At 45.1% G+C, this 12,781-nt stretch overlaps 1 protein-coding gene across 2 annotated transcripts in view; it reads right to left on the bottom strand.

Moving 5' to 3' along the window:
* The window catches only part of igf1ra (insulin-like growth factor 1a receptor), a 148,105-nt gene extending 142,616 nt beyond the window's left edge, over positions 1–5,489 (bottom strand). Inside the window, exon 1 of one of the 2 annotated variants that reach the window (XM_037540012.1) lies at positions 5,465–5,489. In XM_037540012.1, coding sequence (XP_037395909.1) covers positions 5,465–5,474 — 10 coding nt within the window. In that variant the 5' untranslated portion in view covers positions 5,475–5,489. Of the gene's footprint in view, positions 1–3,144; positions 3,239–5,464 lie in introns of those variants that run through there. The other variant, XM_017692202.2, reaches the window with a different exon arrangement.
* Positions 5,490–12,781: the final 7,292 nt, after the last annotated feature.

Below are 12,781 nucleotides of genomic sequence, written 5' to 3'. Positions count from 1 at the left end.
ATCAAAATCTGGAAAACTCGGTTTCCAATGACACGGTCCCTATAAACACATTTTCCTTTTTTTGTGATGTTTGTTTGCGTTTATGTATTTAAAAACAAACATTTTTACATGGCCTCTCTCCATCTTCTCTATATAACTTAAAAATTAAGGGGCGGTCTTTGATACTGCGCCTTTAGGACTTATATGTGTAAATGAGCTCTGTTCTGATTGGCTGTCCTGCTTTGTGTCTCGTTCAAATAGCAGCCTAGGATGAAACGCTCTGTATAACTCTGTTACAGCCTGAATGGGTGCAGCTCAACTGCTGCAGGCCAAACAGGCTGATATGTGTTATGTGTTGCTTTTTTGTGACATCACAAAAACAATTCATTCAAAACGGGCTGCTTTTTTACAGCTTAGTTGCCATATATGTGAATATTCATTCCACATGGATTGAAGATTACATGGTATGTTCTGAAATGTTTAAAATGTTTGCATCAAGCGCTTCGATTCAAAAAAGTGGAGAATTTAGTTTTTGCATGATATGGGCCCTTTAAACCTACGTCCACGTATGTTGGCTGTAATAATCTAAACATATATTGATATTGACTCTGATCAACTTCTCTACAGTCTGCACTGCACATTCACTACATGAATGAAATACATATTAATCTATGAATACACAACAACCAATAACAGCGCAAATGCTGAACGACAGTCAATCTCTACACAATGAGACCGACTGGATCTTAATCCAAAGCAACACTAACTGAGTGTTAACTGGATGGCATGCCCAAAGTCATGTGCCACGCTCATTACATAAGGCAGTGGTGCAACCTTCTTAAAATAACATTTTGGAGGTAAATAAATCATAACAGATTGTGACCTTTAATGCTTTGGTGTTTACGACAGGGAAAAATGGGTCGTCAACAACATGATGCAATTTACCCACGTCCTCTCAAAGTTATGGGAGCAAATGTTCTCATAATGCTCTCATGAGCATTTACAGACTATACGCTCCAAGGTGGCCTGCCATTGGCTCAGAGCTTTGGCTCATTGGCTCAGAGCTTTACAACTCACCGTTTCACACACACACACACACACACACACACACACACACACACACACACAATTAAAAAGAAAAGATCTAATGAAGAAGCTGAACTGTCATCTGGCTTTGTTTTCCGTCTGCTTGAAGCACAGATGTGGGATGAGAACCTGGGACAACAGCAAGTTCTCCCAATCACATGCTTTCTGCAATCTCAAAGAAACATTTCACCATTACCTCACCATTCAGAGGCAAACAAAACACCAAGTTTCGCCATATTTAACTGTACAGTCGGCTCTTTGTGACACAGACAGACAGAACTTTATTGATCCCGGAGGGAAACTGCAGTGTGACGGTAGCAAGACATGTATTTGCAAATACACTTGCAAATATTAGGCAAAAATAAAAAGAGACGCAAGTTAAAGCATGAGAGAAATACAAGCCTGTCTGTTTGCTGGTTATTTCTCATAATGATGTTCACAGCTTGTTATGGAGCAGCCTAACCTGGAAAACAACATTAACCTATTCAGTACAGCCATGAAAGACCCGGCAGTTAATAACATAATAATAGACAGTTAATAACAGGTGTTAGCTCAGTTCCCCAATCACTGAAAGATGGTGAAGAGCTCTAAAATAGCTGATCTATCATTTCTACCTGATAAAGCCATTCTGAATATCGGTCTGAGAGCTGTCGTCTGCTCCGCTCCTGCTGCCGTTCAGTTCTGTTTTGTGCCATTTAATTACGCAACACCTGACATTTGTCTGCAGTGTATGTGATTTGCTGGGCGCTTCAAACTGTTTTGGGGAAACTCCAGGGAAAAAGTTCACCTGGTAAATGTTGGTAAGTTTCCCTTATGGGAACAAAGCAGTCAAATAAAGTCAAATAAGAGCCAAATCATCATAATAAAAGCCCCATCAGGTTTGTAAGACGTTATTTTGGCACATAGGAACGTTTGTTAAGGCTGCCACCTGAACCCCAGCCGCCTGAAGAAGAGATACTGTGATGAATCTGGAAAGTAACTGGGTTTTTTTTTTTAACATACAGCCTCCCTAACCTGAAGGACAGAAAGTGTAACCCAGTTAAAATCGCCTTTGCAAGTCAAAACGACTCCTCAGCAGAAACTCAACACGGGATGCTCTGTTCTGCTGTCATCCCTCCGCAGCTGACTCACTGCCCGTCTCAGTAATGAAAACAGCGCTCAGCTGGAACTGACCACGGCGTTTCTACAACGGACGACTCCCACGGGCCGAACACAAAGCCTTCAAACGGGCAGCTCAGACCACGCATGCACTCAGCATCACAGTAACCCGGGTTCACCGCGGAGCCCTGCCTGCCTGCTGAACGTAAAACGGCCACATGGTCGTTGTAGTCCGCCCCGTGTGTGTGTGTGTGTGTGTGTGTGTGTGTGCGCGCGCGCTCCCCATCCTCTGCTATGAGGAGCGAGCAAACACACACACGCACCCTCACTGCTGCATCACACTCTGCTGAATCGTACGGCTTGCAGCAGATACACTCGTCCTGTTGGAGAGAGGAGAGGCTCTGGGCTCTGTCCCTCCGACACGACCAGAGGTCTCCACCGCTCACAGAACCGCCGTTGCGTCTTAGGCGACTCACTGTACCGTAACATCACACCACGATGAACAGACGTGGTGATGTCAGCGTAACGCAGGGACGACAAATACTTCTTGGATTTTGACTGCAGCCCATAAACGAGCGCAGACTGCGGGACTTTCTGTCGTGGCTTTGCGCTTGTGAGCCATTCAGTGATGAATTGTTGCTGATAGATAGATAGATAGATAGATAGATAGATAGATAGATAGATAGATAGATAGATACATAAATAAATAAATAAATAAATAAATACGCACAGCGCCTCAATGCGGCTGCATCATCAGCGCAGCCAAAACCAAACCATCCCAACCCAAGGACCGCCTATTCTGCTCTACCTGAGCCTGCAGGGTCCACGCTCCAGCCTACAGGCCTCGTCCCGACATCTGCGAGCACCTCGGCTTACAAAACTCGCGTGCCGTGGACGCCGTTTAGGCGTCCAAGCATCACGCTGTGCTGATGCCAGTAGCGGCTGAGCCGAGCATGCGACCAGATATGAAGGTTAACTTACTCTCTCCGCTGGCGGACCACGGGCAGCTCGCAGAGAGCCAGAGCACCAGACCCCAGAATAAGGTCGAAATACTCCTCGCCGTTCCAGATCTCATTCCTGTCACATTAATCAATCTCCCGAAAATAGAAAGGCCTTGTCCCACACACGGAAAACAGCACAGCAGGGGGGAAACGGGAAAAGGCAGTTCTGACTCGACAGTTCCTCTAAAGATAGAGAGGCAGAGAGTGGACGTGTGAATGCGTGAACGCGTGAATGTGTGATGGGGGGGTGGGGTGGGGGGGCACAAATCCGTGTTGTTGTTTTCTTTCGTGCGCTCAAGCAAGGTGGGAAGAAGCAGCCAGCAGAACTTCGGGTACCAGCAGCAGATCCTGCTTTCCTTCAGAGAGCGGAGCGGCTTCAGGTGAATTAAGGCAGGAAAACGTCTCGCTATTCCTGCCAGCAACGCGACGCCGCGCGACTTATGAAAACAGTCGAGCCACGAAATTCACACGAACGACAGTCCGCGTCCTCAGCCTCCATTTCTTGGGAGAGAGACAGAGAGAGAGAGAGAGAGAGAGAGAGAGAGAGAGAGAGAGAGAGAGAGAGAGAGAGACCCTCAGACACTAAGTCGGTCCGTCCCGCTGAGCCCCAGCGTGTGAGCGAGTGAGCGGGTTGGTAGGCCCGACCGAGGAGGACCCCCAGGAGCCGCGCGGCGCGTCAGTGAGGAGACCGCGGGGTCGCTCCGGAGAGGATGTAGAGACCCGGACAGGCTATGAATGAACGAGCCGCTCAGCGAGCCTCCCAACAGGGCTCCATCCAAAATATCCGCCAGGACAAAAATGGTTTGACCCCAGCTGCAGCAGCCCCTCTCTCCCCGCCTCCCTCTCCCTCTGTCTCCCTGCCCTCACGCCGCGCTCACGGGCCGTTTCCCGGTCCAGATTAAATCCTGTTGTTTTTTTTTTCTCCTGCTTTCGAGACGCGAGGAAGGAGAATGCAGAGGTTGTTTTTTTGTTGTTGTTGTTGGGAAGAGACCCTTTTTCACCCCGCGTCGACCGCAAAAAGAGAAAATCATAAGATTATTTTTGGTTTTTATCTCTGACAAAAACACCAGCAGCAGGTTTGGTTCCACAGCGGCGCTGGGCTGCGCTTCAGCGGCTAGACGGACTCAGCTCAGCTCAAGAGATCCGCCGCTGTAAACAACACTCGGCTTCTCTCTCACACACGCACTCGCACACGCACACGGCAGGAGAGCGGGAAAACGCGGAGTGGACCAACGCAGGATCCAGCAGCGTGGGAATCCTCCATCAGCAGCACTTCGCAGCGCTGTCCAGGAGAGCAGCGGCTGTGAGGGCGAGCGGTTCGGAGGTTTGGGTCCAGTGGGTCCATGGTGGTATTTGCATGAGAATCTGGCACCAATTCTCTCAATTGATCATTTTATATATATGTAAATATACATATAGGCATTCTATCTAGGCCTACACATACAAAATAACTATATAGAGCAAACAGGTAAATAGGCACATATGTGCAACTCTGTTTATCTGTCTGTCTGTCTGTCTGTCTGCTCTGTGTAGTGATTGTGGTTAATTCATAATACACAGAGGACGGTCAGAGCCCCATGTCGTCGCCCCATCAATAATCTGCCTGAGGATTAAATCACTCTCAGTAAAATCTGCAGCTTGTCGAAACGGAACCGAGCCAGTCCAGCCTGTGCGCACGTGAAGAAAGAGGAGCAACCTTAAATTTGTTTACCCTACACGGGCTTATCATATGTCGCGGAGAAGCGTTTTCAGACCTCACCAAACGCAGCTGTGAAGATGGATGTGGCTAAAAAATGAGGCAAATAAACCATAAACCATAGTCTTAGTATCAGCCTAGGCTATTTTATGCTGAAAATAACTGAGGTTTAAAGCCCACGCTTTCGGTGTGAGTAGCGTGCGCATATTTCGCCCATGACCGACTCACACACGCGCGCACACACACACACACACACACACACACACACACACACACACACTGTGAGGTGAAAGTAAAACCTGATGTAGAGTTCCATTCAGACGCTCGGACCGGACTCAGGAGCGGGTGTGAGTATCGCGGGGTTTCACGCGCTTTTGCAGATCTTCATCTGCTGGACCATCAGACTCTCCAGCAGGTTATGCTGTGCAGATCGCAGGTTTTTTCCCCAGCGCTCTTTTGCTCCGTGATTCATTCATCTCAGCGCGACCATGTCAGAGAGGCGCAGGATCACCTGCTGTAGGCTGTGCCCGAGTGTGTGTGTGTGTGTGTGTCCAGTTTGTTGTTTTCTGTCCTTAAATGTGCTGCATTTCTGTTCAGGACCTACCATACGCCATGCACTGATCCTCACCCGGTCACACAGTAAAGATGCAGACTGTGTTATTAAGTTGAGATGTTCTGGTTCTCTGCTCTGTTTTTCAGTCGTCCGGTCCAAATGTGGGTCAGTCCCTTTAACAGTTTTTTCCTGCCTTCTTTTCATTAAGCCTGCTGTTCACATCGCACTGAGGCAGGCTGGACAGCCCAGCCCAGTGTTTATCATCGCCGAAGTGTCAAACCTGAAAGTATCCGGTCTCGTCCAAACTTGGATGCGATTAGATTTATCAAAGGCTACTTAAAAAAAAAACGACTCCACATAAATTTACACACACATTCCAAACCACTGCATAAATCCTTTAAAACGAATTTATCAGCACTTTTTTAAAAAATCTAGACGTAGTCATTCAGATGTAATCAGTCTTGCAGAGCTTGCCTTAGAACACCATTTATGTATCCCTCCGCCATGACCTGATTATAATACGTTTTAGGCTAAAACTTCATCAGACAACTATTGTAAAAGCTCAAGCATCGGGCCGAGTATCGATAACCATTTCAGGTAATAACTCCCCTTTGAGTCTGCGTTTAGATGTGGACGTCTGGTTCCTATCACCACCGCTGTGAACAGTTCTGACTTGGCAGATTTCTCTAGAACTACGCACTTCGTGCCAAACCCACTCTGAACGACCATGTTTACGTCTGAAGCACTTACTTATACAGCATTTCGAAAAATTGTCGGAGTTCCCCTTTAATGCTGCCCAAACCACCTTACAGACCACCTTACAGCTTTTACACGGCATAGTTTCGAATACGTTGCACAGTAGGTTTAACATAAGCGTTGGGCCTTAAACTCGTGCGTTTAAATCCAAAAAAGCAATGCATCGAGTAGTTTATCTGCTCATTTTAGGTGGTAAATAAAGTGGCTGTATTCGTGTTGTTGACATTTCTGGTCACCACCACCGACACCATCCTTACCTGTAATTTTCTGCCCAGTGCACCGCTTCACATCAAACCCCTCTAAATGACTTTATTTACATCTGAACACCGGAATCACCCGAGCACACACGTTTAAACTGTACGTTTGCTTGTTTTGTGCGATTTCGCCAGGATCTGCCGTCAGTTTAGACTGCAAGTTTGTATTTGGCGCCGCCTTTTGACCAACTGATGGAATCGCCTGATTGCAGTAAACTACCCAGTCGTTCTTACTGTGGAGCTTGTCCTCCCAAATGCGCTTCCTTTAGCAGACATGCTCAATAAATCTTTCAGATGTGCTCAGTACACGTTTGATACGGTGCGTGTGCTGTTTAGCTCTTGACTGTGTATTTCATTTGTCAGCACTGCTTTCCACTCTTCACTTATATGGACAGGTCAATGGGAACCAGATGTTCAGATTAGTCCTCAAAATAGACATAACATAGACTCTGTGCTCACAGCAAGCTATATCATTTTTAAGGGAGCACAAAATCCCTAGAGAGAACAGATTGCAGATATTTCAGAAGCAATGCCCCCGCACAGCAGTGTGTTATATGCAGGGGACAGGTGAAATGATTTCAACAGGCCCTGTCACCTGCCGCAGAGCTAGATGGACAAATAAGGTAAAGTCCAAGAGCAATTCCTCCTGATAAAACAGCTCGTCTGGGTTGCGGACGGGTTGTGGCCTTTAGAGGGAACATGGTGTACTGTGAGAATCACCTCTGTTGATTGCCTGCCTTGTTGTGACTCAGTAAAATTCCTTTCAATTATCATCACAGTCACAAGACTCTCTAAGTGGCGTCAAGGGCATTTCAGCTCCAAAACAGCGATTACAGACGAGAGCGGGATGCCGCATTGCCTTAAGCCTGGCGGAACAAAGTTAACCCTTAAAAATGAAAGAACTGAAGTAAAACAGCTTTGTATAATATTTCTATAGAGCTTATAGAAACATGTCTCTGCTGTTGGAACAAAACCTCATGTCTGCAAAATGATAACTTCACAAGAGAAGAAAAAAAAATACTTTTAATGTAACTCAGTGGAACCAGACTTTTTTCTTTTAGTCTATTCATCATGAAATTTACATAGAGTGTATAAGGCAAAGTGTATTTTCAAATTATGTCATAAATTGAAAAACAGCAAAAATGTCGATGCGAGGTTTTGTGCAGCGATACAATAGTTGTGTAATATTTTATAGGAATACTAGTAATTGTCTGAAGAATGTGTTTTCTGAAAAAGGAAATAAAAAAAACAACAAAACAACAAAGCTCACGCCCCCAGCGGTCACCAAATGTCCACTATTTGTGGATGTCCTCATATGGAAGTTCTTGATGAAGGGCACGGACATGGCCTGCCCACCTTGGGTGCCTTCCGATCAGTTTCCTTTTTCCCCAGCACTCAAATGGAAACAGAACTGTTTACCACAGGTGCCTTGCACATGCTTACAAGAGCCTGTTTGTTTTTCACTTAGCTAAAGTAGTGGGGGAGTAGGGGGTGGGGGGAGGGGGGGGGGGGGCGTCTGACTGGAAGGGGAGGGTGACAATTATGTTTGGATGAAGAGAAAGAGATTCCTGAAAATCATAAGCCTGAAAACGAAGGCAGCTTCAAGCTAAGAGGCATATGATCAGGATTGACAGATTCCAGGTGGGGGGGTCGTGGTGGTGGTATGTTGATTTGCGGTGTGGCAACATGATTCGATCACATCCATCATTGTTCTGCTCCATTGGTCCATTTGTGTCTTCCAAAGAAAAGGGACCAAAACGTTTTTTTTGTTATTGTACCCGAGCGTTCACTATCGCACCACCTTCCTATTCTTCCCTAAAGAATGGCTGAGACATTCCTCATGGCTCCAATGTTGTTATCTAAACATGTTTGGAGCAGGAAGCCCAGGAGGGTGTGTTTCGATTCAGATTTCACGCTTATTGTTCGCAGCAAGGACGTACAGGATATACCGGACATATAAGGAGCACAAATAAACAATTCTTTATTTATGCTGTTACTGGCTGATGCTGTTTGAATGGATGGAATATACAAACATGATTCCAAAACTTTGGGACAGTAGGTAAAATGCAAAAAATAATAATAATAATAATAACAGTGATTTGGTAACTCTCCTGTAAATATACAGGCAAAACAGTCCATGACTGAGTATAAAAGGCTCAGTGGCTCAGAGTCCAACAGTTTAATCATCATGTTAAGAGCATGTGCATTTATTAACACTCTGCAGTTCCCTGGCTTGTGATTGGGCCATCATTTCAAACTTGGACCTACCAAAAAAGCCATACTTTCAATCCCAAACCTCTAAAATTCAACATGTAAAAAAATACTTATATGTTTTTGAAAAGATCTTTTTGATTTCTTCTAAAATGAAGTTGAAAAATTTGGATTTATCACGAGTGTTGCCTTCCGCCCGATGACCGCCGGAATAGGCCCCAGCATCCCCCCGCGAGCCTGAGGGAGAAGCGGCTTAGAAAATGTGTGTGTGTGTGTGTGTGTGTGTGTGTGTGTGTGTGTGTGTGTGTGTCCCATGTTTTCATGACTATGAAACAGATTTAGGCCATAAGCAGAGCCTTATTTTAGCCATTTTAGAGCAGGAAGTGAGACGGCATAATCACCCGTCACATGGTGAGCAGTTACATCTCATTGTTCTGAGGTAAATATCTGTAAATATCTTCTTCTTCTTCTTCTTTCAGCTGCTCCCTTTAGGGGTCGCCACAGCGGATCATCTGCCTCCATCTCGCCCTATCCACTGCCTCCTCTACTTTCACACCAACCATCTCCATGTCCACCTTCACTACATCCATAAACCTTCTCTGAGGTCTACCTCTTCTCCTTCTACCCGGCAGCTCCATCTCCAACATTCTTTGCCCAATATATCCACTATTCCTCCTCAACACATGTCCAAACCATCTCAACCTGGCCTCTCTGGCTTTATCTCCAAACTGCTCCACCTTCACCGTCCCTCTGATCTGCTCATTTCTAATCTTGTCCATCCTGGTCACTCCCAACGAAAATCTCAGCATCTTCATCTCCGCCACCTCCTAAATATCTGTAAATATAAAGTCTGAAAATCAGTGTGTGACATTAAGAATCGTCATGAGATGAAACGGTCACTCCTGAAACGGTCACTCCTGAAACACTTGGTGAAGTTGCGCTGGTCTTATGATTGTTTTGGTATAGTGACAAAACAGAATGTTCAACAATTTGTCTTAATAAACAAACATGAGTCAGAATTAAGATTTCTAAAAGCAAAAAGATTTTAGACTTAAGTCCAAATAGGAAACGGTTTTGAACTCTGACTTTGAGCCAGTTTCGGTAAAATGGTGCATATAGCAAGTAAATGTCTATATAGAGCACAGACTATGTTGAGGAAACCACAAATCACTCGATCCCTTTAAAGAGACAGTTACGGTATCCGGTGCTTGCAGTGTTCGTGTGCATTGCTGAACCTTGATTCTTCAATTGGATTGTTGTATTGGCTCTAAAAGGCTTACTGGGTATTATGTATTAGCTGAACCTCTTGAGCATGAGATTAGCCCCCATGCCTTTATCATGAAGATACTTTGTCAGGATACTACGTCTGCTGTATACCCTTAATGACCACTAAAGGCCCTAACTGCATAGTTTACTGATTAATCTCGCAAGTAAGATGTAAAGACTTATAGTGTAAATGAAATTTCTGCATTTACAGTTTGGCAACTGACGTCCTACTTTGCAAACACAAAGTTCTCGCTATCTTGTGTGAACTCTTAGCAAGATGACTCTTCTAACTGTTTATAAGAGAATTTGTGCTGTTATTGTTATCATCAGTGAAGCGAGTTATTAAGGAGGTTAGAGTTCAGAATAGCCTGAGCCCAGCTTATAATCCTCTTGATAGGTCTGGTCATGTGATAGGATTGAAGACACTCATGGAATCCTGAGCATGAGGCGTGTTGCATGCCAAGAGTCTGCAAGCAGCCACAAAAGTGCATACAGAAAGCGGCGATTTCACCCAAAGTTCGAAGTAAGCACGTGAGGACACACTTGTTGCTGCACTGCCTCTCGACTATACGTCCTGCAGGTGTTTTGTAGCGGTGGGTCCAGAGGCTGAGTTTGCCTCTCACAACAACAGCTCTGATGCCAAATAGCTAAACAGCTGGGTGACAGTTGATCCCTTAAGATCATAAACCCACAGCTCAACAAAAACAAATTCAACAAGCCAAGCTGGCCTTTCCCTGCGAGAGGAATCCCAGAAATGTCGACAATTCCTCAGCGGGAAGTTGGTGGTTTGTGCACAAGTGGGAAACGAATTGGAGCCAGGGAAAAGTAAAAGGAGGACGAGTTAAGAGTGAGTGTTGATTTTCTATTGCTCTGTTTTTCAAAGTAACTGAGGTGCCAGTGGATATTAACAGCAAAAAAGCAATAACAGTGTAGTAGAACCTAATTGCAGGCCTACAGTGCACAGCCATCTATTACAGTGAATGTTTTTATCCCAGTCAGTCTTGTGGTGTAAACAAAAACAGTTCCCAGGGTGCTGTGTTTTTCCCTCCGTGGTAGCTTGGGGCCGGGTGGTCCATTTTTCTAGGCATAACAAGGAAAAAAATGAACAATGGCTGTAAGCAAAATGGGCCACCCAACCCAGGACATGTCTCCACCAATTACTGTCACAAGATAAACCAGCAGCTTTAGAAGAGCAGATACCCACAACCAGAGGGCTTCTTACTCTCTCAGACTAAGAGTTCAGCAGAACTGTTGTAGGTAAGCTGCTGGAATTTCTTAGCCTGGTTCAACCCATGAGATTTCCTCAAAGTCAAAATATGTTTTCTATAAATAAATAAAAGGTCATATTATAGAACGAATCTGGCAGAATGAATCTATCTTTGGGGCTGTAATTTACTGTTTAGTCCATGTGGCTTATATTTAGACAGTTTTGCTTCATGTATATTTTATAATGTTTTCCTCTCAGTATCCTCAGTATCCTCCTGTTGCCATCTAGTGGATGGTATGAACACTTCACCTGCTCTGTTTTCCATCGCTGGCTAACAAACCGACTGCAGTGGGTGGCCTAGAGTCCCATCTGAGAAAATCCTTGGTAGCCAGGATTCTGCTTCATAGCGTCAACCGCAAAGGTTGGTCCACATTAAGTCCAAAAGTATCCAGACACCCCTTCTAATCAGCTACTTTAATGCGCACCCATTACTGGTGCCACCATTAAGTTGCACCCATTGCTGGTGCTCAATTTCACGTTCATGCAATGTTCATGCAATCGCGTTAACAACAGAACAGCACACTTGAGGAGCTACACATGAGCCATAGGTTGCCATGCCCAATGCCAAGCATTGACTAGAAGGGAATAAAGCTTTTCAGTGTTGGAATGTGGATCAGCGGAACTGCGTTCTCTGGAGGAATAGAGCTCCATCCAACACCTCTGAGATGAGTTGAAGTGGCATTTGTGATCCAGAACTAATCAACCAATATCAGTGCCTGACCTCATTAATACTTTTGTGAATGAATGCAATCCAATGCTTACAGCATTGTTCCATCCATAGAGTGTATTTCCCAGACAGCCTTTTGCAGCTTTATTGTTGCGATCTTCCCATTTCCAGTGTCTTCTATGGGGATACTGAGGGTTTGACCAGAAGAACCAAATTTGAACCACTGCTTGAGGGAGATGCAGGTGTTGGGAAGGATGAAAACACAATGTGTTCATGACCTCATAGGCCATTTCAGTGTAGATGGAGAAAGAGCAGACACAACATCTGGCTTGCACCTCCTGGTGTGGTGTAGAAACAAAATCTGCCTTTGAAAATGTGGTCAGCAGAAAGGCTCCAGAACTGAGTAGAGTAGGTCTCAACATGCTGCACTGATGGACACTTTAGGGTTCGAGTTTTGCTCTCAAGTATTATTTTTCTTTTTTTTTTTTTGAGTATTATCATATCTTACATTTCTCTTGCATTTTATTTTTTTCTCCAAGGTCCACTTAAGAAGTTTATATGGGTCAGTGTGTCAAAGACAGTCAGCATCCATTTTTACAAAAGCAATTCCCAGCCTTGCTTTACCTCTTAGAACTAAATAGGCTGTGTCTGCTACTCTGCCATTAACATACATGTAAACAGATCACCACTGTTCCGGTTGGCTGCCCGGTGTTGAGCTTCATACAATAAGCAGTCCAGGCTGGTGCAGTCCTAATGCCATCTACATGAATGTGCGGAGCAAAACTGCTGCAGGATGAACAGACACACACACACACACACACACACACACACACACACACATCTTCTAAGCCGCTTCTCCTTCTGGGTCGTGGGGGGTGCTGGAGCCTATCCCAGCTGTCATCGGACGGAAGGCAGATACACCTTGGACAGGTCGCCAGTCCATCGCA

Source organism: Pygocentrus nattereri, chromosome 7, assembly GCF_015220715.1.
Source record: "Pygocentrus nattereri isolate fPygNat1 chromosome 7, fPygNat1.pri, whole genome shotgun sequence".
In the NCBI taxonomy this organism is placed as follows: Eukaryota; Metazoa; Chordata; class Actinopteri; order Characiformes; family Serrasalmidae; genus Pygocentrus; species Pygocentrus nattereri.
The sequence above is the reverse complement of the archived record's forward strand: the minus strand, read 5'-3'. Positions and strand labels throughout refer to the sequence as shown.